The sequence below is a fragment of the Bacillus rossius genome, chromosome 1 (assembly GCF_032445375.1).
Source record: "Bacillus rossius redtenbacheri isolate Brsri chromosome 1, Brsri_v3, whole genome shotgun sequence".
Taxonomy (NCBI): Eukaryota; Metazoa; Arthropoda; class Insecta; order Phasmatodea; family Bacillidae; genus Bacillus; species Bacillus rossius.
In genome coordinates, this window is record NC_086330.1 from 328,249,133 (window position 1) to 328,275,249 (window position 26,117).

Below are 26,117 nucleotides of genomic sequence, written 5' to 3' on the forward strand. Positions count from 1 at the left end.
ATTGTCAATGTCGTAACAATACTGTTAATACAATAGAAAATACCCTGGAAACAATGCATAAAGTATTGTTTCATAAATCGACACTTAAAGACACCATCAAGGATGGACTTCAGCCTCGTGCATGTATAAAACTAATCTCTGCTAAAAAAAAAAACTCAGAGCAACACTCGGTAAATACAAATACGTAAATAACATCCAACTACACGAACTCGCAGACACGCCATCACCACGCCAATTGGTTATACAAAACACAGACAAATTTTTCAACAAAGCAGCACAACACCCATCCACACTCATTCAGAACATCGGACAACACGACATTACACGCCCATACCCACACAAACTCGTCACCGATTGCCACCCTGGCAGGCCACCCTGACTGGGCTACGCGTGTGAAAACAGACCAAGAGACACCAGCCACAGTGCTCACCAAAAGTGAATAGCCATGGACGCCCACCACAGTGCCATGTAAGTAAATAGTTAAATTTTAGTGCCATGTTTATGTACAGTGAAAGACGATTAGTTACTATGAATGTGTGTATAATCTATAGTGTAAATATGTTCTAGGTAGAGACTCAAAACAAAAACATTGAGACAAAAGAGGCTCCAAAAAACATTGCTAAAGGTTTTTTTAAAATTTCCTTTAATTTAAATATTGTTTTACTATAACCATATCAGAAATGTATATATATATATCAACTAAATTAGGTAAAAGAGCACTGAGTGCTGTAATGCCATGTTGTATTAACAAGATCTGTAAAGTGTAAAAAGTGTGTCAATAAAAACCTATTGCATTGCAACATTGCAATGCAACAAACAAATAACAACATTGCAACAAACAAATAACAAACCAAAAATATAAAATGCATGGAACAGATAATGTAATTGTGTTACAGGAGCATTGATTTTAATTTCAATTTCTTGATTAACATCAATTTCTCTTAGTTAGCATATAACCTCATCTTTACAAAAATGCAAAATATTCTAAAAAACATTCATATCATTTTCCCTTTGATCCGGAACATAAGTGCTCCCGAAAGTGCTAGACCTAAAAGACAGCAGTTGATGAAGGGTTGCAGCTCCAACATGCCCCGCTTCATGTACACCATGCCACAGTGGACACTGTAGCCAGTAGGTGACAGTGCTAGACCAAAGTGACTAGGTGGTACCATGGCACACCAAGATTATAATGCCCCAATGGACACTGTGTGCCGTTGCACTTTTTAACGTTGCATGTACTCAACCTGTTTTCATTATATATATATTTTTTTTTTTTTTTTGCAAACTGGATATCATGCAGGCTCGATTTTGTGAAAATTGGAAATAATTTCTTTTTTATGTAATATATATATTTTTATTTTAATCACCTTAAATCTTTTCATTTACTTTAGGTCAGATGTATTATTGGTCATTTTGAAACTAAACCTGTATTGTTTAATTTTTTGTTCAACAAGTTTGACATCTTGTGTCACTATCTATGGTGTAGCTTCTTAAAGAGAAGACTCACTTTGCCCTTTCTTCTTCCTGATTGGTCAGCCATTATGTGAACATCGCACTACTTGTAACTGTTTAAATCCGCTGGATTATGCGGTGATTTGATTACCGCTTACCGCCTTTTGGGTGCGTTTTCTTTCTTGATTCCGCCGTAATCATGTTATGTATTTATTTTTGGCCGATGTCTTAATAGTTGTTTTGTTTTTTTTTAAATTTATTTTAGCGTTCCTTGTGTGGCGTGAGACATTCGGGCCATGATTTCAAGAAAGTCACTTCAATAATTCTCTTTCGGCTTCAAGCATGTTTTGGCATGAATGTTATTTTGACTTTTACAAACCTAACATCGTGTCAAAAAATATTAAATACATCAAGTGAAAGTACCCTTTCTTCTTTTTAACAATCAATTTAAATGATAAAAATAAAAATATAGTTATTATATTTTAAATTTGGATCTTGTTATTGTAATTTCCACTGCTGTAACCAGCCATATCTTAATAAAAAAAAATTTAATGTTTATTTTCTCTTGCGGGGCCCCCACGCTTGGTAATGTTTACGAACGATTTTTGTTAACTATAATACTCATGAAAGATATCTGTAAGCTAAGTATGTGCATGATATTATTTAAAATAAAAATGGCCTGAACCGAAGTATATATATGTAATTTTTATATATAATCAGTTCCTTTCATTTAGTTAATTAATCGTTCTCTTGGTAAGATCTGTTGGTTGTAAGAGTCAAGTGATGAGCCAGTCGGCGCATGTTTTCTCTGCTTATTTATTTATATATACATACAAAACAGCGTCATTGAGCCTTAGGTCCTGGGGGCTTCCCTGTTGTGTTCCCCCCCCCCCCCCAACCCACGACTGAGGTGGACATGGCAGAACTGCAGATAGACCAAAGAGACAAGGAATCACCATGGAACGCACCAAGTTGAGGATGGCGGGTGAGGACAGTAACCCCACCTTTGGCAGGCGGTCCATCCAGCGGTCGATGAAGGGCTGCAGTCCCAGCATGCCTGGCTCCATGTACACCATGCCACAGCGCGACACGGTGGCTGGAGAGGCGACCGCCAGGTCTGCCACCTCGAACATCATGGTCTGCGTCGGTCGCAGCATGATGATCTCCCCGGAGCTGAGGCACAGCTTCTTGTTGTCGTCCAGCACGGTGTTCATGTTCTCGATCCACACGGCATCCACGGGCCCGTCCAACACGTACCAGCGCTTGTCGGCGTCCGTGGCTGACGAGCCCTGGCGCACCAGCGTCGACAGGATCCCGTCAGACCTGGCGGGAGCCAACACCTCCGAGACTTCTGTCGACACCACAGACCGCTGTCTACCTTCCCAGCACATCTGGATGGTGCTTGATTCCTAACTATATTTAAGCTTAATGTGGAAATAAGCACTATAATGTTTTCAGAATTGTTCCCACCAGTAATGCCACACACGGCATGATGGCAGCAGCAGCAGTGACGCCTTTTCAAGCAATCGTCACTACGCTAATTATCATACCCGTACAAAGACATCATTGAACGAATAAAAACATTTGTGAGAACCAACGATTTTATTACTTTATCTCGGAGTTATAGTAATGTCAAACCGGGGCAATTTTTTTTATTAAAAGTGTTTTTTGATCCTTAAGTTTATTTCTAGGCTTTTGGTCCGATTTTTATCTGTAATGAACTTCACTGAAATTTTACATCTCTTATTTTATGTATTTGTATACAATTTTTTTTTTTGTAAAATTAAGGCAGTTTTCTTGCCTATAAAATCAGTTATACATATTTATCTACTTAATCAATTTCCTACACTGACAGTAACAATAATAAATATATTTTGCTATTAACACAAAACTACGAACAGTTCATCCTAAAACTATCGAAACTGTTCCAGACGAATTCGCTGTAGTTGTTTTGAGAGTTTTCTGCTGTGCCGGAAATTAGGATTTCGACACATTTTTTTTTAAATTTTATATAATTTATATTATTTTTGGAAATTTTATTTTTCTTTATAACTTGGTTACTTTGGGCGATTTACTCTTTGTTAGGCTAGTGTACCCCCCTTAGTTAAACTTTGTGCCAGTAGTCTGAAGCCCCTTTCCCAGAAACCTATAGGATATTTTGCAGATCTAAGACTTTGTTGGCAGAGCGTTTAACATTTCCCTCGCTTACAGGCACGTCCCAGGCCTGTAACGTTACTTCACTTCATGACTAAAACTGCACACAACAGCTCTGGACGAGCTGTTACCATTTCTCAGAGGCGAGCTGACCATAGCCTTTACCGTCACGAATACGTATTAGGTTCACTCCCCTGGAGTCACGTCATGGACGCTAGTTCCCAGCGTCGTTGCGCTTTTGTCCACCCCCCTTCCCTCTCGGTTCTAAGAATTCGCCTAAGACCAATGACCGGTCATAAACCCCAGCAGAGAGCGACCGTCTCCAAGGACGCCTTGCATAAAAAATGTTTGTGCCAAGATGAACCGCCCACGATATCTAGCGGCAAACTCGCTAACCTCCCAGCCAACTTCCCCTGTAGGCCGCCAGAGAGCTGCACCTGACTGCCCCTTTAGCCCTAGGTTTAAGCAGACGTTTTGGGCGAGTCGATTCTTTTTTATTTCAGACACCCCTCAACAGGTAGCGCTAAGGTCGGCCAGTGCTACCAACTTCAAGACATCTAAGTCAGAGTTTTTTATGATGCCCACTCGGAGAACTTCGGAACCTTTCGGTCCGGACGTCCCAGTCCCCCCCCCCCCCAGCACTTTTGATAGAACCTTTACTTTTAATTACGAGATGCGGTTCTTCGCGAGACACTACACTTCGCGTCGCGACTGCAGACGGACCGTTTGATTATCGGCGAGTCGACGAGACGCTGCAAGACTTCCATCCGGCCGCAACCGACTATGTAGTCGCTTAAATAAGGGATGCTATCCCTATAATCTTCTTTATGTAGTTTAGTCCGTCTGTATAGTACAAAGTGTGATAGTTAGTTTTCTTTTAAATTATTTCTTTTGAAATGGTAGAAACGACCGCGCCAACCGCATATTCGCGGGATCCAGTTCCTGGCTGGCGACACAGCTGTAAATAGAAGCCGACTTCCCTGTCTGACAGGGTCCGAGAGCCGGACGCCGAATTGGCACTTTCATCTCCCTTCCTCAACAACACACAGGCGCCCTGGCATCATGTACCCGCGTGATCTCCGGGAAACGAAGCCCCGACCTCCGGTGCTACTGTGCCTTTCAAACTTTTTTTGAACTTACCTAAATTACGCCGTCAGACGCAGTTCATCATATAAACATAATTTTGGGACTTTAAATATATATACTGGGATAGTTTAAACATATTTGTATTTCTTATTTGTTTATGTATTTTTTTAATAAAACCTTTTAAAAATTTAAATTAGGGCTAGCCCATATTTCTTTTTAAATATATCTGAGAGCTAATTAATTAAGTAATTGAAATTGTATGTTAATGACTTTTCTATCTGTTATAAATTCTCCTTTAATAAATTTGACGTGATTATATTCAGACGGAATCACACCTAGTTTCTGTTCATTTCTAATAACAATGTGGAACCTTAAAGATCCCCAGCACACTGCCATAACTTATTTGCAGCGGTTCTCACAGTTTAATATTTATAACTAGAGCTTCCTAGTTACATGGAAACTTTCTACTGCCAATACGACTGACAATATATGTAACGAAAAAATTTATATTTATTTATGGACACAGATATATTGGTAATAGCTTACTTGAAAAGACTTAAAAAAGGAGGATATTATGTAGGTTACACAAACATGTCTACAAATTTTGCTATCACTAATACCATTCAACGAATAAGTGTATTTCATCAAGTGTAATATAGAATGGACTGTAGTTTCGCTTACCACTCTCTAGTGAGAAGGTCGTACTCGCCATAAAGCTGGCCCAGAGTTATGGCCTTAGGGTTCAGCACGAAGGTACGCACGGCTTGGAACGGCTGTCCGCTAGGAGATGGCTGACCCTTCAGCTTCGTCATGGTTTTTTGCAGCACTTCGTAGCACTGCAAAAATAAAAATACATGGTTTGGCTCACAAATCAACAAATTATTCATGATTTTAATAATTGGGTGATGTTTTCGGAACGCTTTATTCATTATTCAATTATTATTTTTAATATTCCTTTATTGTATTCTCTAATTTTTAATAAACTATTTATTACAAAGAATAAATATATTTCTATTATAATTAAAAATATTGTTTGGGTGTTTATATATTTTTTATTTATATTGTGTTGTTATTTTTATTCATTATGTACAGTTATTATTAATAACTGGGCTTATTATAAATACAATGGTGATTGTAATTATAATCAACATTTCTCTTTTAATGATAAATAAAATATATTTTTTCGCATTAATCTTTTTATATAAATAAATAGTAATACTATTCCATCAACAAATATTATTAATAGAATAAATGAGAGTTAAAATGATTTATATATTATTCCTGCAGTACTGAAACAGAAAAATACAGGATTTTTCTGATTTATTACTACTTAAAACTTTCCATTCGCAGATATCTTAAGAGATGTCTTATAGGGTTCAAATATTTTTATGCCATAAAATTATTTTTTATTGTTTAATATTGAACTTGAGCTTTCGTTAAAGTTTTGATAACAAATTAGAAGACTACAAAAGATTATAACCTTGGGTTTATAACAGCATTATTTCAGTTATAATCATTAGTTTCCAAAATTAATTAAATAATTTACATGGGAAACTTATTTACAACGGCCGTTCATTAATAAGTTCAGTACTTACATTATCTTTGAAAGATTCGTGCAATGGGAGTGCATGACTTGATGTAAGTTTTTGGACATACGCCATTGCTAAGAACTTTTTCTGTTGAAGAAAAAATAAAAAATAAAGAAATAAATAAATAAAAAAAAAAAAAACCACAAAATTAAGCGAAAAATTGCTGTTGTCAAAAAGGATATAAACACCACAAAATATTCCGTTACAGGAATATGGTCAACAAAACAAAAAAAAAATGTACCAAGAGAACGAAAAAAAAACACAAATGATGACGACACAGAAATATTGAACCCAAAAAAATTCAGCACAGCGGTTGAAACGAAACAAAAACACGACAAAACGAAAAGACGAAACAAACACAATAGTTTTCCAAAACAGAATAGAACGATAAAAAAAACCACAAATGATGACAGCACAAAAATATATTGAACCCATAATAATTCAGCACAACAGTTGAGACGAGACAAAAACACAACAAAACGAAAAGACGAAACAAACACAATAGTTTTACCAAAACAGAAACAAGCGACGTTTCGGGAACTGCTGTCTGCTCCCGTCCTCAGGCAGAGACGCACATGGTACGGAAACACAGGTGCGACTTTATTTTTTATTTTTTAGTTTTTCTTCAACAGAAAAAGTTCTTAGCAATGGCGTATGTCCAAAAACTTACATCAAGTCAGTACTTACATTAATTACTGAACATTTTAACAAAGCCATTTCTGGATACCAAATGGTAGATAATTTTTATGTAGACACAAAGATAACAGCTTTCTGTTCCTTTTGCTCACCCTTAACACAATTATACTTTTCTGTGAAACGTTGCTTATGTGGGTTTTTTTTTTTTTGGCGCATCAGTTTGCTAATTTTATAAGTTGTTTACTTGCATTAATAAGCAAACACATATTGTGTCTTTCACGATTGACTTGCAGCATCTTACCAGCATTGACTTTACACACGTGGAAAGTTTCGGAATGAACCAGTCTTATATCATGTTCACAACAATACCCACCGGAAACAAAATTCTCCTCACCATGTTGAGTACTTAAAAAATGTTCATGACGTCTTTTTTAATATAAAATTAGGTTAGATATCATATTTTTTGTACGGATGTGTGGATCTAAGGTCTCAGTTTAGAACGATGTTTCTGCAGGTTGACATAGGTACCTAAAGAGTAGAAGTTAAAGAGTGCACTTTAACATTGAATTTTGTAAAACTACTGCTAAACATTGAAATTTTACAGGTAAATGGTAAAATCTGTACCAAAATGATTCAAAATTGACACATTAAATACACAACTGTTAACTTTAATATGAATAAGTGAGATATTACTTTTAAAAAAGTTAAAAGTTGCTTTATTTTAAGTCAGTCTTAAGCAGTTTTATCACTTTTCAAGCAGTGTCATTTCTCTGATCTTCAGAAGTTTAAACAGTATCATATTTAGAGTAAAGCATTTTTAACCTTTCTTCAGTGACATTTTCCCTGAAATGAGGTTATATTCACAGTGCCGCAGTTAGAGTGTGGGTGTTGTGTCAACGCTTCTCCCAAGAAGAGGTCGTCCGTAGAGTCTTATTTGCGAAGCGAACACTCTTACGTAGTGCGTGGTAGATTCATGACGCCCAGTCTGGTATCATGATTCCTCATCATTCGCGCATAACTGACGGTAGCGGATGACCTAGATGCGCAGTGACTAATGAAGATGCGTGGTGTCTACGCAAGGTTAGTAGAGAGAGGTTGTCTCGATCCCATAAGAACAATGTAGACAGCCAGACACTCCGCTCTGACGTCATCTGCAGCCCCGCCGTTCCCAGCCGTAATACTGCACCCGCTGACTGACGGCTTTCTCTTATCAGCTCGGCTCGTTTCACATGTCTGATACGCAATACTTATAGTATTTCATTTATGCTTTGTTGATTACTGTTAATTATAATCGTTTTGATATGCTTTTCAAATGACAAAATGCTGTGACTGAAAACAAGGATGAATTATTATTTCAACATATTTTTAAGTGACAGTAAAACTTTTCAAAATATCAATGATGAATCCATGAATTTTTAAAAATTAATATAATTAACATGTAACTAGTAAACAAAATGGTTTATTTGTATTTATTTCTCAGCAAGATTATAATGTTTAAAATAATTGCATATCAATTTCTTAGTGTTTAATAAAAGTAGCCATAGCTCATTAAAACGTTTTGGGAATGTTTACAATATAAATAAACTGAAGTTAGATTTAAAAATAAATTTCTAACATGAATAGAGCAGTTTTTCGTGTAATCGTTTCATCCTGTTTTGCATCATACTGGAGCGTTTTCTTCACTTTTACTTCGTCAAATGAAAGAACAACAATGCGTTCGAAGTTTAGCAACGAAGAACGTGCTACATTCAAAAATTCAAACATGTTTACTAGGATACCTTTTCTCATGTCAAATGAAGATGCCCATCGTTGAAGAGTTGAAAGTCCAGGTAATGGGAAGTTAAGTTTCTGTTTTAAAAATAAATAACATCGCTTACTGAAATAACGCAAAGTGAAAGCGAGAGCTATTTCCTCATTGGTCCAGTTTACTCTTTTTTTTCAACGAAAGTAATGTCACTTTGATTTTTTGAAAAAAAAAAAGAAGAAAAAAAACACTTGAAAGAATATTCCGCATGCGGAACTCTAACGAAGAACGTTTTTTTGTTTGTTTTTAAGATTTACGTTTTCTTTTTTGAGTTTTTTCATGACTTCCAAATTTAAAACTGACTTTCTTTCGGCAAGAAACAAATTTTCTTTAAGAATTTGGATTTACTTCCTAAGCATTTCAACCGAGTCATTGTTAGAACAAGACTTTGAATTCATTAACTGACTACAAAAACAAGTTTATTCCTCACTTATATTTTCATTTGAATCTACGATTAATTTACAAAACATTTTTTTTTTTGTTTTCCCTGCATTTAACTCGGTCTTCTCGGCGCACACGACTTTCCAATGTTTCTACAGGTGTTGTAATTCCAAGTTTTAATGAAGGTAGAGCATTTTGTTTAAGACGTCTTTTAGCGCATGCATTTAACAACTCAGCTTTCAAGTCGCGCTCGTAATCATCATCTGTAAAGTGATCTGAACATATGTAAGTTGTTTTTGGATTCCACTCACCATCACATCGGCATTTCTGAACCCACACTTTCAACAGATGATCATCACATGGGAATTGATGATATTTTATATGATTTGTTTCAGGTAAAGATTTTGTTTTTACAAACTATTTGTACACACAGCCACTGTACACCGCGTACCTGGCATTTTATGTTTAAATACAACTTGTTAACAGCGTTTAGCCTAATAAAACAAATTCACTTAAAATTCGTGTTCTTAACGTTTTGCCTGCTAGTTATAATTAACGAAGCACCCGTGCACTTATGATATAAGCACCACCAACATTTTATAACACACGCACTCTCAATTAAACTCCTCACAACAATAACTCCCCCTGCATTACGCTGTAGTTTGACACGTTATTACGAGCAGATGTGCTTGTAAACTAAGTAACTGATAGGAGCGGACGGGCTGGCAAGCCGAGCCGGGGCTGCAAGTGACGCGATGCGCAGAACGATGCGCAAGCGATCGAGGCAACCTCTCTCTAATAACCTTGGTGTCTACGTCCGCGGCAAATGGATGACACGGGCAAGCCCATGCATGCCAGAGCGAGTCTGCAGTCGACGACGTACATACAAGACGATTCGATACTGGACCGAAAAACTTCGGCTGGAAGTCCCTCACACAAAAAAATTGGTTGCGTGTGCTTTATAAACAAGCGTTAGAAGTTATACTTACTTTACGTAATAAAAATATAACTTTGGTTTTGCATGCAAATAATTAATAGGATTGGAGTGATATTAAAAACACGGTTGGTAAAGCATAAATTCAATCAAATTTAAAAAAAAATACTTAGTATTAAATATTAATATACACGTGTATATAAAATTAATTATTTAATTTAGTAAAATAATATAGACAAATTTTGATTAATAATGAAAATCAATAAATATGCTGAATGTTTATTCTAATTTAATAATTTTAATAATTTATTAAATAATAATTTAATCATTATAATACAAAAAAATTACACATATAGGAACTAATCCTTACTCATAAAAATAAACTTGAAAAATAACTTGAAAACGTTTGTAGACACAATTTCTTTCACTAATATTTACAACAAAAATATTTTTTTTTTATGATATAGACCAGTATTCTATATCAATCACTAAAGTACAAGATTTAAAAGCACATATATAATTTTTATTTGTATGAAGCTTTTTTTTCATCCTCTGACAATTTCGTTGCATGGTGCGCGCGTATCGTAAAAATTCACTTTCGACATTTTTCCATAAGGCGCCTAAAAAGTATAATTTACAAATCATTTTAAAACATAAATCCACCTTGTATGGTCAAAATTGATTTCCATGACTTTTAGAACTGAACTGCTGGTGTAATACAAATAACAGAGACATATTTAAAAATGGAATAGTAAACGTCTGGATAGTGTTTGACCGAATAAAAAACTGTAAAGATCGCTTTGAGTTACTGCCCTTAACTCCAGAGTTTACGAGGAATAATTTTAGTGTCAAATAGAAAAGAAAACTGTAACATTCGACAATGTGCAACTCTCACTACACTCAGTTGCGAAGCTGCTATCAAAGACACCGATGGTTTAGTCAGTTATACGCTTAAGCGGTATTTTTAAAGAAAAAATTTAACGAATAATTGCAATTAGTTTGAACATGTGGATAGTAATACAACTTAAAAAATATTTCTGACGCAATACACAAAATATAGTAAATAAGAGTGTTGTCCTCAACAACTAGTTTTGTGGTAGTTGTAGAGCTTTGTTACTATAAATATTATTCAGAATCTTATATTTCCATTAAAAATATAAATATATATATTTTTCCAATAAACTAGTTATGCAGCTCAAACGCCAAATGCGTTTATCAGCCTCTGGAAGCACTTCGTTCGTACTCAGGCTCACTCTGTGTTTATAGTTTTGAAGCCTATCAGAGTGATTTTTTTTACAAAAGATAATTTATAAGTCGTATAGGATATAATGGTTGCAAAAAGTATTTCAGAAATTTTAACAGAAGAAAGCAGTTCCAAGGTCACGTTATCCTTTAATAACATGAAATGTTTAAATGTATAGCAATAGGTATATTAGTGTGTTAGGTACGTCTCTGTGCTGAAAAAAAAATTATTCGCTAAAAGCGTTGATTTACACATTTCATAACGGGACCTATCTTGCCACGCTAGAGTTTCTTTAGTGATTCCGAGGAATATAAGAGTATAATTGTGCGCATGATAGCATGAAGTTTTAGAAATAAAATATTACTCGTAACACATATCTAGCGATAGCATTTGCAGCCAAACCCTAATTATGCTTTACTTGTGCAGTGTAATATCCTTATAATTTACTCAAAGTTAATTAAGCGTAAATGCATCCATTCGAAACAGCGGGCAAGGTCTGGCCTTCAATCGAAACGTAGAAAAAAAACCGAGTGTGTGATTCGTGTGTAACTGTAAATATCAGACGGTTGATGTACGGACAGCGGATGTGTTTGGATCACTGCTCATGCGCAACACGTATGTCGCAAGTCAGGGAGACCTCGGAAGAAATTAACCAAGCCGTGTTATAAGGTAAAATACCAAACATGGGCACACAGAATTTTTTTTTTTCTTTTTCCCAATCAAGCAATTTATTTTGTAAATTTTGAGATGATCGGAAAAAAAATATTTAGAAGATAATGTGCAAAAATTCCAGTCATTGTGTGCCAAAACAATAAAGCTTAATTAAAAACAGGATATGCAAAAACTACGGGGGGTGGGGGGAACAGTCGAGTAGAGTGAACGGCAGTTATAACCACGACGTTTTATGCAAAGTTAAACAAATAATTCAAGGACTTTATATTCCAATATGTCTGTTTGCGTGCCGGGGAAGGCTTTAGTTAAAATACGCGCAGTCGGAGACAGAAGCAAAGCGAGGGTAATATCCACCGGGTCGGCGGACACGGCTGTTGTCACTGCCCCCGGGGGGAGGGGGGGGCACGGCAACTCCGCAGGGACAGCGTCGCGCGCTCTTATTGGTCCTCCCGAGTCAACACCGCGGGCAGTGCGCGAGCGGACCATGGAACATGGAAGCGCGACTCTCACTGTGGAAACTGAAACCACAGTCGGCGGGGCATGTGGGTGTAGGGTGGTCTCATAACTACTAGCAAAAAAAAAAAAAAAAAAAAAAAAAACACGGGCGGGAGGTTCTGAACTAAATTTTTAGGTTTATAATGTTTACATGACGACTGACAACTTAGAAAAATATACTTAGGCTGTGCGTAAAGGAGGTATTCTAGATTTGTAATATGTTCTATATAGATGTATAGGAAATGCAAAACTTTCTGGTGTGACACACCACAAAATATGAGGCTACCAAAATAAAGTGGATTAATTTTCACTGGTTTATTTTACTGATTATATCTAATGCATTACTTCCCACAATCCAAGTAGCTAGATTTAAAATACATTTCTAAGATACTATCAAGCGTACCGGGCCTAAACTAATTTAAACTAGGTCTCAGCCTTGGCAGTTAGACTTTTACACGTGTGGGACTCGCACAGCCACGCTCACCGGGGATACTGCAACAAAGCAGCAAGGACACTCGCCGGCGCTAGAAAAGCTGACAAAGGAGACTGCAGCAAGGCAAAAAGAACTCAAGCCAGCGCTTGCCACGCTGACAAGGGAGACTGCAGCAAGGCAACTAGAACTCACGCCGGTGCTAGCCACACAAACTAGGAAGACTGCAGCAAGGCAGCAAGGACTCGCGCCGGTGCTAGCCCCGCAAACTAGGAAGACTGCAGCAAGGCAGCAAGGACTCACGCCAGCGCTAGCCACGCAAACCAGGGAGACTGCAGCAAGACAACAAGGACTCACGCTAGCGCTTGTTTCGCTGACCAGGGAGACTGCAGCAAGACAACAAGGACTCACGCTAGCACTTGTTTCGCTGACCAGGGAGACTGCAGCAAGACAACTAGGACTCACGCCGGCGCTAGCCAGGGAAAGTCGTTTCAGTACTGCATCACCGCTCTCTTCGCTGCGAGAGTGCAGTACCTTACCACTACGTCGCCTCGCTCGTGTTTCGTTTGAATATTTTTAATGGTTACACAGAAAATATTCTTCTGTACTTTTACCTAAGGTTCCTTTGGAAACTAGTTGCCTAGAAATAGGCTCAAGATAATAATAGTGTGTATTTCTTACGAAAATATTTGTATAATTTTTTTATTGAAGTTTCTTTCCATACTTTTTTATACCATGTCAAAGACAATCATATAGAAAACAAATATTTTTTTAATTCTTATTTTTTGCGCCTTTAATACTGGAAATTTATTTAGGGTACGAGTTTTAATTTACTTGAACTATCGGAGACACTGAGACTACACAAAGCATAAATGCCAGGTTACTCTGTACACTGGTTTGCGGTGATACAGTTGATTTCATGTAAATATACACATTTACAAATATCTGCAATTTTACGTCATTATTTTTGTTTCATTAAAATAAAATCCAGTGTTGTTAGTGTTGTTTAAATGAATCGCTGTCGGGGAATATTCTCCCAATTATAAGATTAATTATTGAAACGTATTTAATGATGCCAGATGTTAACTTTCTCATTTATCGCAGTCTTTAGTTGTAAAAAAAATTAGCAACTAATTAACTTTACAATTAGTATAAATGGATATTATCAAGCTGGTTTGCCTGGCAAGTTTCGTAACCGGATATTCAATCCACCCCTGCTTTGGTGAGCTAATGGAAATGTTAGATGTAATTGAAATAATGAATGGAATGAAATTAAATTAAATTTTAGTAATAATACTGATTAAATATAGCAAGGAGATATATAAATGGAGATAGTTATTGCAATTAACTTCTGCAATGTACCTTCTCGGGCCATAAATCGGAAAAAGGTCTCCGCCACCCCGGAGTTCCTTTGAGAATGATATTGCAAAGCTTCAGCAAGCTGGCACTGACTTGTAATGGGACATTAATGAGGGCAATCTGAATCTCCCAGACCCGCGTGGACAGAAATAAAAACTGAATCCAGGTACCGTCTCTTAAATGTGAAAACTGACACAACGCTGAGCCAAATAACCCGGAAACGAGATGAACTTCGAAAATATTTCAAATGATGACATATACGTGCATGTAGAAGGCAGACTTCAATTTTGTTTCATTTCTTTCCCAAAAGATTCAAAAAAAAAAAAAAGGTGTGCGAGAAATATGTATGACTTTCGAAGTTATACTTACTTGGCGTGATAAAGAACTAAATTTAATTTTTCATGAAAATAATTTATAAAATAAATCAAAGGAATAGTAATATTATTAATATTGTTGGTATAATTTAAATGAAATTAAATTTAAAAATTATATAGATAATTGGTATTCAATATAAATATAAACATGTTAGTAAAATTATTTTTTTTTTTTAATTTAGAAAATTAAACGAGATAAATTTTAATTAATAATGTAAATCAATAAATATTATTAATGTTTATTCAAATTTTCTAATTTTAATTATTTATTAAGTAATGTAAGAAATTAAAATTTATAAATAAAATAAATTATACGTACGGGAACATAATATCACTTATATAAATACACTTAAAATATATAGTTTATAATGTTTATAAACACAATTTCTAAAATTAATATTTACAATAAATAAATCTTATTAATTATACGAACCTATATTCAATATCAATCACTAAAGTATAGGATTTAAAAGCACATAAATCATTTTTATATTTATTTCAGTTTTTTGTCAAAATTTCTTTGAATTGTGCACGCACATCGTAAAAATTCACTCTCATCCTTTATTTTTTTCATCATGCCCCTAAAGAAGTATAACTTCAAATAAAATCATTGTTGCATACATAAATAATTATAACGTAAATACCACATGTACTTACGCTACAGTATATTTATTACTTTTTTCTTGAAATTTAAACACACAAGATCTAGAAAATAAATTAAGCAATACAACCGTTTAAAAACTTATTTAAACCCCAAATTCCAAAACGAACTAGCGTGAGCTTGGAGAGGGGACACGTTCTCACGATGGACGGTAATTTATAATGGGCGACGGTGGTGACGAATTTTGAACTTGCATTGAAACAAAAAACTGCAGAGGGAGAGAAGTGCTTGTTTCTTAAGGGGCCCGCCTCGTCAGGGGTGTATGTGTGTTAGTGAGGCGGGATGATAAGCGCGACGCTCGCTGGTGCTTCCAGCGCGGTATAGCCTTTAAGCGCAAGTCTCTGAACTGGCGCGCATTCGTCTCGTCGTCACAGGATAACTGTGAAATTTGAGCGGTGACCGTAACATTATATGGCGGAGAAATGATGATAAAGGTGTTATGCAAGCCCCTTAAGTGCTTTCAAGAATCTGTACTGATTGTTTTATGCCTAAAAATTACTCTGAAAACACGCGTTTTAGCCATTTAACTCTTCTAGAAATACAGTTTAAAAATATGATCCAAAATTAAAAGTACTTTTCGGGCCTCAGCGAACTCTTAAATGCTTTTCGTAAACATACCCCACTAGGATATCTTGAGTAGTTTTGAAATCGCGTTGTTTTTCCTGAAGCTCTGCGCACCGTCTGTGTGACCAGGTAGGCGGGCCCCTTAAGGCGCTGAATGTTGTCTTCTTCAGACAGTCCCCGCCTTCAATGCTTCAAATTCTTTCTTTAATTAAAAACTTTTTGATTGTGTAATTTTTATTTTTTCATAATTTAGTTAATATTTCAACATGTCTAGAATCAGTCAAAAGTACACAATGCAAGGTTATTAACTAAATAAAATATTCATATTTGATACACATTTAAGTAATTATGTAAGTGACACAGGCAAACAAAATTAGGTTATTCCTATCAGCTTCATATACCTAAATGTATTTGATTCTGACATAATTTGCAGTTAATAGCTCTACAAAGAAATTTTTTTCATACATATTGTGTGTAAAAAAAAAAATCAAAAACAACATCGTCTAGAAAATACAGTAATTACGAAGTAACCATTATATAATTCTTATTTAAAATCTTACTTTTTATTTACCACAGATAGACACATCCCTGCAAATCACAACAAATTCTACCTCGTGTTAATATCTCCCAGCCTTGAAAATGCACCAAACATTTTTCTTTAACTGCACAGCGAACGCACATGTTCGTTTGTGCTTTATATCCGGAGCATCGAACAGTACCTACGCACTCGTCTCCAACTATGAATGTTGTCAACGTAACGCTGCTAATGTAGTGTGAAGCGGGAAGGAGAGAAGTCTTTAAAAAAACACAACTGACTAGCGCTTTTTCTCCCAAAAAGGTTACTTCAAATACAAATAGAACGAAAACAGAATAGCAGAATACGTCTGTTGAAGAAAAAATAGTGCGTTGCTAGTTTCTCATTAAAAAAAAGCCGGACAGTTAAAAAGGCTGTTGTCAAAGGAGTTCATCCCAGTTAAAGAGAACGTCTAGTGCCCCCAATCTTTCACAACTACTTGACTAGTCCATGAACGTTCACATCAACAAACACTCTGTAGAGCCATCGAAAGTAGTACAGAAGCTGTATTACAAGCTGCGACATTATTTTAATATCAAAGATGGCAAGGCCTCATTTTCCTTAAACTACTTAGACTACATTCATAGTGCGCACCACTTTTTTGTGCCTCTACTTTTCAATAAAACTACTATACATTTGTGGGACAATAAGCCATAATGTTTAGAATGCATGCACGTTATCTTATATAAATTTTTTTTTATTCATTTAAAAATAAAATTTGGAGTTTTGATAGACCATATAATAGTCAAATACCATTAAAAAAATTAAGAACGTGACATATTATGTACAAGGTGAATGTACAAGGAACAAACACCAAATTTATCGTCACACCTGACTCTCTCTAAAAAGTACAAACGTAATTTTAATAATATACGATTTTTCCAAGGATAAACACCGTCATTGGATAATAAAGTTTTACTCATAAACCTCTCTACGTCAGTCATAATATTTTTTCCGTTTCTAAGCTGCCAACTGCTTAAAACCCTTAAATTTTAAAAGAAAAAAAAAACTCTTGAATAATAGATTAGTTGGACGATTATGAAAGCTTTGCTATTTTAACTTTTAATTTTTTTTTTCTCTACTCTAGTGTAATAGTTATATTTTATTCAATTGCGCGTAAGTAATTAATAACATTTCTGCGTCTTAATCAGTTTTTATTTTAAATATAAAACTTTTAATTATGTTCAAACAAAAGTTAAAATTATTATGAAAGAAGCTAAACATTAAAATAAAATAAACTTCCAAACATTTTCAGATATTAATATTTGACACGCAAAAACCTCATGAACATTTGGAGATTATACGTTTATCTGTATATCCACAGAATGTTAAAGCAAGGGTAAATTTTGATGGAGGGACAGATGGTTGGAATTTTTCGGGTCCTCTGACTGACTTTAAGTCACGTGACTCGGACAGACGTGGTAGATCACTTTAAGTCCAAAATGCCTCGCGAGCACTACAGAAATACAGCTACACCACTGTCGCCGTGTTTAAGAGCACTGAGCCAGTTGTATTGGGCGACACCGCAAAGTTAAATGCAAAACACCAAATTAAACAATCCTTTTAGCAACATAAAAGCAAGCACATCAAACCAATGAATGTTCTGATCAATTTTTTTTTCTGTGCTTTCTCGAATTGATTACAAAAGACAGTCGATAAAAATTACTCATGTATTTCCAAATTGGCGATGAATGATTTTAAATTAAATTTGAACTTATGTTCCATTAGTTGTTATTTTTATTTACATTTAAATTAATTACAGCTTAAAAAATAAGCTCACAAGCGTTCGCTTGGTAATTTTTGCCGAGATGTGGTACGTTCTCTTGACATTTTCAATAATGTATTCTTCTCAAGGTTTTATCTCGGCCGCGCATTCTTAGACTTACGGCACGAAAACGGTAACAATGGAAGACGTAGTAAAGAATATCTTCATCTTGTTCGTATTGTTTTCTTAAAGAAGTCCGCCTTATCCACGGAAATATAAAAGCGACCAAATTTCTTTGTCTAGATTTAATCTGTAAGCTCACTTGTATTCCATTAAATTTGCCTCAGAAGCAAGTGGAAAGAAGTTAAGATAACAGAGCTAATTAAATATACGGTTTCAAGGTTGGCAAGACCATTTACATAATCAAATTAAATGAAAGCAATCCGGGAAAATATGTTGATTCATTTTGCATCTTCAATTTTTCTGAGTACACAATTTTTTCTACATAATGGTTCTTTTATACGTTTAGGAAAGTCTTTGCCATCAAAAGTCTTAAGAAAGAATTCAGAGAATGTCCAGGGAATGTGTAAACAGCATGCATAATCATAATCATGTAAATTATGTACAGGATGAGTCTAAATTTTACCTACAAACTTCAGTTGCAGGTTCATCACGACAAAATAAAGTTGAAAACATCCATAAAACTTACATATGGTCCAAAGTGCTTCCCAAGTCTGGTATACGGTTTTGGAGTTGGAGCTTAACAACATTTTTTATTGTAAATAATAGAGAAAGTATTTAAGATAAGACACTGCGTGTCTCGATTCTGTTTAATTCAATGACGTTCTACAGCCACCGCTAATTTTGTGACTGTAGCAAAACTTTTTCAATGAAATAGTTGGGACTAACATAACACCTTTATTTTCCACATATTTTTGGGACGTGTTACTACCCCCGGTAGGTTGATAGACTTTATGGCATAATTTATTTTCTGCAATTTGGTAGATACTGTTTAAGCGATATTTTTTTTTTCATATCAGTTGGTAGATGGTAACATGGGTCGTACGCAAATCTCCAATGATAAACAAGACATTATGTGATAAAAAAGACATAATGTATGTTTTCTTTGTTAAAAGTTGTGCATTTCTGTGGAAGTACGATGGTAAGGTGGTGATAACGTCATCAGAGCGTAACGAAATATATAACGCTCAGAGGCTAACAAAAATGCAACGTCTTTTTACGTCGTACCAAAACATAAGATCGGTATTCCAAGACACAAAAATTAGATTTAGGTTGTGAATATGGTACACCTGTAACTTAACAGTATTCCTCGTGCACGATAGGACACGGGCAGTCCCTTATTTTTAGGGAACGGATTTCGTTGTCATATCTGTGACCTGTATGTTGTGCAAAATTCCGCCCATGCGCAGAGCTCACTTTTTAGATAATTATATCAAGATGGCGTCCGGCCCATTAACTAATATATTTTCACTATCGTGAAAATTGTGGGACATACGAAACTTATTGGTGTGCCAAATGAAAATTTATGGTAGCGAAACTATCCACTTTAATAATAATAACAAGAAAAATCGCAATTTAAAATATTGTTGAGAAATTTAGAATAACGCCATTTAATTCGTCCGACGGTGCTATTATCTCTCGGATTATTTTCCATAGCAATTATATACATGGTTGTAAAACGTCCTCTAAAATGCGTTGAAACTAGTTCCTAGCCTCGCACAGGGCACCGTTTATGAAAAATGTTGCCGATTTCAGCGATTTGTTTCTTTGCTGGAATTCAGTTCGGACACGTTTTTAACACGGCCCGAGAGTTAAGTTACGGTTGTTTCCAAACAATGCAGTTTTTATTCGCTACCTCACCCGGTCATCTTGGAAAACCGCCCCTAGCTATCAAATGACTTGCCAATGAACTCAGATCGCAGAAGCAGCGATAGAGAACCTGTTTGCATTATGGCACAATTACAAACTTATGCACTTGCATACTTGCGCACTTCCACATACACTCGCATAGGCTACCTCTTCATTGCCTGTAAGCTTGTAAACTTGAAAACTTGTGCACGAGTTTGAAATACTTGTGTACCTTGCACTGTTATTTCTTTGTATATCGAACAGAAATATTTGTATAGAATCACATATGTTTGTAAATTAGTACATTTATATGAAAATAACTGTATCACGTATAACTAAAAACCGGGCCCACCCACAAGGGAGGGAGGGGGGCAGGCAGAAGGGGAAGATTGCCATGGACCACAAAATACTCGACTGGAAAGGGGGCCACATAAAAAAGGGAAGACAAACATTTGACTAACTGAAACTAACATATTAGAGAACTGAAATATTTTTAACATTGCGTACCGGGGATTTGTTTACTTAGTAATGAAGAGTTGGTTAAAATTATTTAAAATGTTAGTTCATAGTATTTCTTAGGTACTGCACATTCCAGCGACGGCAAAACAAAAATCTCTAGGGTTTAAGGGCCTGAGCGGCTAGAGTCAGTGCCATGTGAAGAGAAGAGAGAAGCTTAGACTGGGCTGAATGGTACAGCCCGGTCCCTGTACGTTAGGGTGACCAAACGTCCCGTAAAAACGGGATTGTCCCGTTTTTTAACGATCGTACACGGGGTCCCAAAAAAGTCTCCCGGGACGCCTAAATGTCCCGTATTTACGTTGGGTTGATGATACACTTTTGTCGCGCCTCTCCTCGGGCCGTCTTCCCCTCTCCTCGACAGTTGAACTCGCACATTTTAGTTACCTTGTTTACTTATGTTTTTATGTATGTCATAATACTTATAATAAATAAGTATTCACTGTAAAATTGTTGTTTTTATTTATTATACGCCTCACAATTTAAATTAAATTACATATTCATAAGTAAATTTGAAAAAGATTTATAGGTCTCAAATTAGCAAAAAAAAGAGCATGTTTCAATGATTACGTCTCGATGGAGGCCCCTCAGACCCCCCCCCCCCCCCCTTTAGCTGGAGGGTATCGCCCCCAAACCCTCCTTGGATGTGTCCCGTTTTTTCAAGTTTATGATTTGGTCACCCTACTGTACGGCCCTGTCATGTTAACAGAGCAGTCGAGGCTTTATTGGTTTTTTACGTAACTGTACCCCCTACCCCGTTCACCCTTCCACCCTGCCGCCAGTCCTACCACGTCTGCTGTACGGTATTCTACTGCATTGCATTGTGCATATTATTGCAATGCATTGTATTGTGTATACTTTTTTCTTGTGAAATAATGTCAGTTTCTCTATAATATCAGTCTCTCAGTGCAATTTACCGATACAACATTTGACAACAGGGAAAAGTTGGAAACCGCACTATCTTTAATTGGGAAGCCTAAACTCTCCAAAAATCCTAAAAATTATAACCTCGATCTTTACTAATGATAAATTAAGGTAGGCCTAAATGTTGTTTTAGCGTTTGACTTTTATGAGTAGCCTACTAGTTGACAGACTATAAAGTTTTGTTTTATGTTATTGAAAAACATTTAATGTAAGCCATTTTGTTATTTTTCTTTCTTGTAAGTTGTTACCGTATTCCTCTTACTCAGCTAATTTATTATTTTTGAACAGTCAATTGCTAAAAACAGTTAGTCCGAAATATTCATAAACATGGGAAAACTTTACTCTACTAGTGGTTAAAATAGCCCTTAGTTTAAATTTTTGTTATCTTATAACAACTATACAAATTAAAACCTATTTGTAACAACAAAACATAACCTTAATTTATTGAAGGTAATAAATAGTAGGCCCAAATTTAATGTCGAATAACGAAAATGGCTGCTAATTGCTTTATTGTGCGTGCTCCTGGTCCGTTCGTCCGTACAACAAGATATTAAATTAGGACTTGGCTTGAATTTTTAAATCTAAAATTATGTGTGATTTTATGGTTTTACTTTAAAATGTCAAGACTTGTTCCAATCCTGAAGACGGTAGGGAGCCCATATCCTGGCATGTCACTGGTTTTGATAAATGTTGTGTTTTTTTCAGGAGAACAAAATAGAAGATAAAAATGAAACGATCGTTTCAATCTGGGGCGGCAAAAAAAAGGGAAAAAAGGAAAAGTTATATTGAGAGGAATCAGGAAAACGCACCCTTCATGACATTATAAAAGACCAATATGAGTCTCCAAGCAACTTAACTAGTGAAAGAAAAACCCTGGATTAAATAAATATCTAAATATGACAGTATGGACAGTTTGAATGAAGTTGAACGATCTATTGAAAGTCAAAATGATCCTATTGTGGGAGATATTCAATTAAAGGTTTCTGATAAAGATTATATGAACTATGGCAATGATGTAATTGATGAAAAATCTTAGGTTGCCCCATCAGTGTTCCCAATAAGTTCTTTCAAAAATTACTTCGAAAGCAATAGTGTAAATCAAATTAGTGGTTCATTTGAAGAAAATCATGAAATCTTTATGAACATTGTATCTCTCGATCCTACAAAATGGAAATCTCTGGATGTAAAAAAAGCTACGAGGATTGATTGTTTTAAAAGGCTCTCATCCTATGCTGAGAAGTTGACGCAAATTAAGTCAGGCAGGCCTTTAACTTAAGGAATCCTTTTTAAACACCAGAACGATGGCGAGAGTGTAAGAAGGGATTGGCTCGTTTGGAGCGAAGAAGCAGCTTCTCTTTTTTGTTTTTAATGTGCACTTTTTAAATGTGATGATCAAGTTGAATCGTAAAAATTATAATCATAATTATTTCAAGCTGATGTTAACGGTAAAAGTAAAAAGAAAATGTACGAGGAAGTTAAAAGCCATGAATCGGATGCTTGTCATTTGAAAAACTACATCAATCGGAAAGACCTTCGTTTTTAACTTCAAGGCACTGGAGGCATTACTTTGTTTTACAGCAAAGCATTAAGCATGAAGAGAAAACTTGGATGAAAATTGTAAAATATGTTGTTGATCTGATTTTTTTTTAGCCTAAAGAAATTTGCCATTGAGAAGAACCCATTCTACCTTCGACTGTTATGACAGTGGTCTTTTCCTAGCGATCCTACAGTTACTCGGAAGATACAATGTTGATGATGGTTATCAACTTCAAAATATCAGCCGAATATATAACGATAAACTAATTTTTTGAAGTTATACTTCTTAAGGCGCGTTATGAAAAAATGTTCAGAGTGAAATTTTATGATGCGCGCGCATCACTGTAACACAAAATTAACAGGCTGAAGCTGCCCGCTAAACCGCTCATTAAGTCTCGAAAATAGCTACCAACCAAATATAAATAGTACCTCTATTAGTCGCGCATGTTGGCACGTTCGTCGCCTCTGATCACTGTTTTCATATTTATGATATTTATCCACATGTTTCTAGTTTCTACATACACAACACGTGTTTTAGTTTCATTCAAGTGTGAATTATATATGTGCTAATAAATTATATTCAGTAGTGATTTAAATTGAATATTTGGATTAATATTATTTACTATTCGTAAATATTAGTAAAACAATTGTGCCTTTATACTTTTTCAAGTGCTCCAATATAATTGAGGTTAACTATCCGTATGTATTATTTATTGATATAAATTAAAATATTATTATTTAATGTAATTAATAATAATATTAATAAATTATTAATGTTAAATATTTATTATTGGTTATTTGATATTTACAATAAAAAGAAAAAATTTAATAAAACATTTAATATAAATTTGTGATATTAATTAAAATCGAACGTCAAATTAAAATATTAATTTTTAATGTTTATTATTAAATTGAATAAATAATAAATATTTATAATAATAAATGAACAAATTTAATGAAAACTTTTTGATAAAAAAGAAAAGTGAATATTAAATTAAGAAATTAATTAATATTTAAAAAATGAATAAACTTAAAAAAAACCTTAAATTTATTATTAAATTTATTTTTTAAAAATATAAATTAAGCAATAATAAACATTTAAAATTAAGAATCTTATAATATTTAGTACAATTTATGTTCTTATATAGTTATTATTCTCTAAATTTTATTTATTTAATTTTTCAAATTTAAACTGAACTTTATTGACTGTGTTGACCATTTTTTTTCAGCCCTTTTATTATTTTAATGTAATTAAATATTTGCATGCAATTAAAAACTATTTTTTAATGATGCCAAAGAAGTATAACTTCTCACGCGCGTACATAAGTACACCCTTTTTTATATACCTAAGTGCAACCAATATAACGTGAGATCCTATTTTTACCAATATCAACTGCTACCAAAACTACTAAGTAAACATACATAATATAATTTATTTATTCTATCACAACCAATAACTATTTCAAGATTTATGATAACCTTTTTTGTTTCATGATGTGTTGATTAAAGAAGGAACAAACCACCGTGCGTTTATTCGCACGGGGACACACGCTAGTATTTTTTGTATGATAAAACACTATAATTATATACCGATAGTCACGGCACGTCATAGAGGCTTCGCGGCAGGACAGGCGTGGAGCTACTTGTGTTCAGCTGATGGTCATGCCATGTTTGCGGGACAAACAAAATGTAGTTTTTGGGGACTGTATTGTATAACGGTGACTGGAAATGCTAATTGAACCATCGTCAGGCGTGGTATAGCACCTTTGCCACAGTGTTGTGACCTGATCTGCGCCACAGCATGACGTCTCCTGAATGTTACAACCTCCATGCTCCGCGGCACAGTGGCCGGGGAAACCTGCTCCATGGCCTGCAACCTCCTTGGCGGGAGCGGAAAGCCACGTCAACCACAGCGCCGAGCGGAGCCGCACTTGACCAGAAGGGGGGGGGGGAGGGAAGGGGAAGTAGGAAAAAAACAAATGTGATTCATCTGCCACGGCCGTATATCCACGCGGGTCGAAGCGCAGCGCTCGCTGTGGCATTTTTCTGTATCTCATGTTGGGGGGGGGGGGGGGGGGGGGGGGTAGCCCTCCCTCAACCGATTCGATAACCCCCGACCAGCCACCTCGCCCTAGCCGTTATGAGCCGAGTTGTTTCAAACACATCCTCCACTCTTGTCCCAGCATTTATTCCATCAACACTGGAAAACAAGTTATTGGTGGTCATTGATACCATTTTTTAGTGACAGTAAAATTCTTTTGCCGTCACAAAAAAATCGTTCATAAGTGATACTAATTAACAATTTCAAATAGATACTAATTAACAATTCACAAGAGATACAAATAAGCCATTAATAAGAGATATTAATAAACCATACATAACATATACTTAAAAAAAATTCATAATATACACTTAAAATAATCATTCATAAGAGATATAAATAAACCATTCATTAGAAATATTAATAAAATATAGATTAGAGATACAAATAAACCATTATTAATAGATACTAATACGTTACTTAAACCACTTTGTGGATAGAAAAAAAATATTTTTTTTGCTGTCAACCCACAATATTTAGTAGCACCTATTGCTCATAAACATACACACACATATGTATATTTCTAAGAAAGACTCCCTACTTCAGTCGTTGCATTGGTGTGATTTCTGGAAATGTCTACCTAATTTTTAGTTTCATTGTTCTAAGATCCCAAAACCATAATCATATTAAATATATATGTGTGTGTGTGTGTTTGTGTATTGTACACTATCTGTGGTACCGCTTGTTGACTGGTTTTTATTACCGTTTTGTCTCAGAGAGTTACGATGAACACATATCTGTGTATATCTATATAGCTATGAAAATAACAGAAGATATCCTCAGTATAATCACCGTATACTGGTACCAAAAATAAGCTATATCAGAGTGATATTTTGTCAACTCATATGTTTACATTATAAATAAACTTTTAATGGATATTTCCAAAGAAACTGTGTGATAAAATGTTCAGTTTGTTTTAAACATATATATTGGCTACCTCTGTTGTAAACCCTAATAATTCAGTTATATATTAAAGAAATTATTCTGTAACATGCATCAAGACACTCAAACTTTCACATTTTGTCTAGTAGAATAAAATATGAAGATGAATGGTTATT

At 35.1% G+C, this 26,117-nt stretch overlaps 1 protein-coding gene across 1 annotated transcript in view; it reads right to left on the reverse strand.

Annotated features, from left to right (window-relative positions):
• The window catches only part of LOC134528054 (dynein axonemal heavy chain 1-like), a 257,114-nt gene that overhangs the window by 198,092 nt on the left and 32,905 nt on the right, over positions 1 to 26,117 (reverse strand). Inside the window, exons 4-5 of the mRNA XM_063361270.1 lie at positions 5,374 to 5,528; positions 2,457 to 2,775 (exon numbers count right to left, since the gene is read on the reverse strand). Coding sequence (XP_063217340.1) covers positions 2,457 to 2,775; positions 5,374 to 5,528 — 474 coding nt within the window. The remainder of the gene's footprint in view (positions 1 to 2,456; positions 2,776 to 5,373; positions 5,529 to 26,117) is intronic.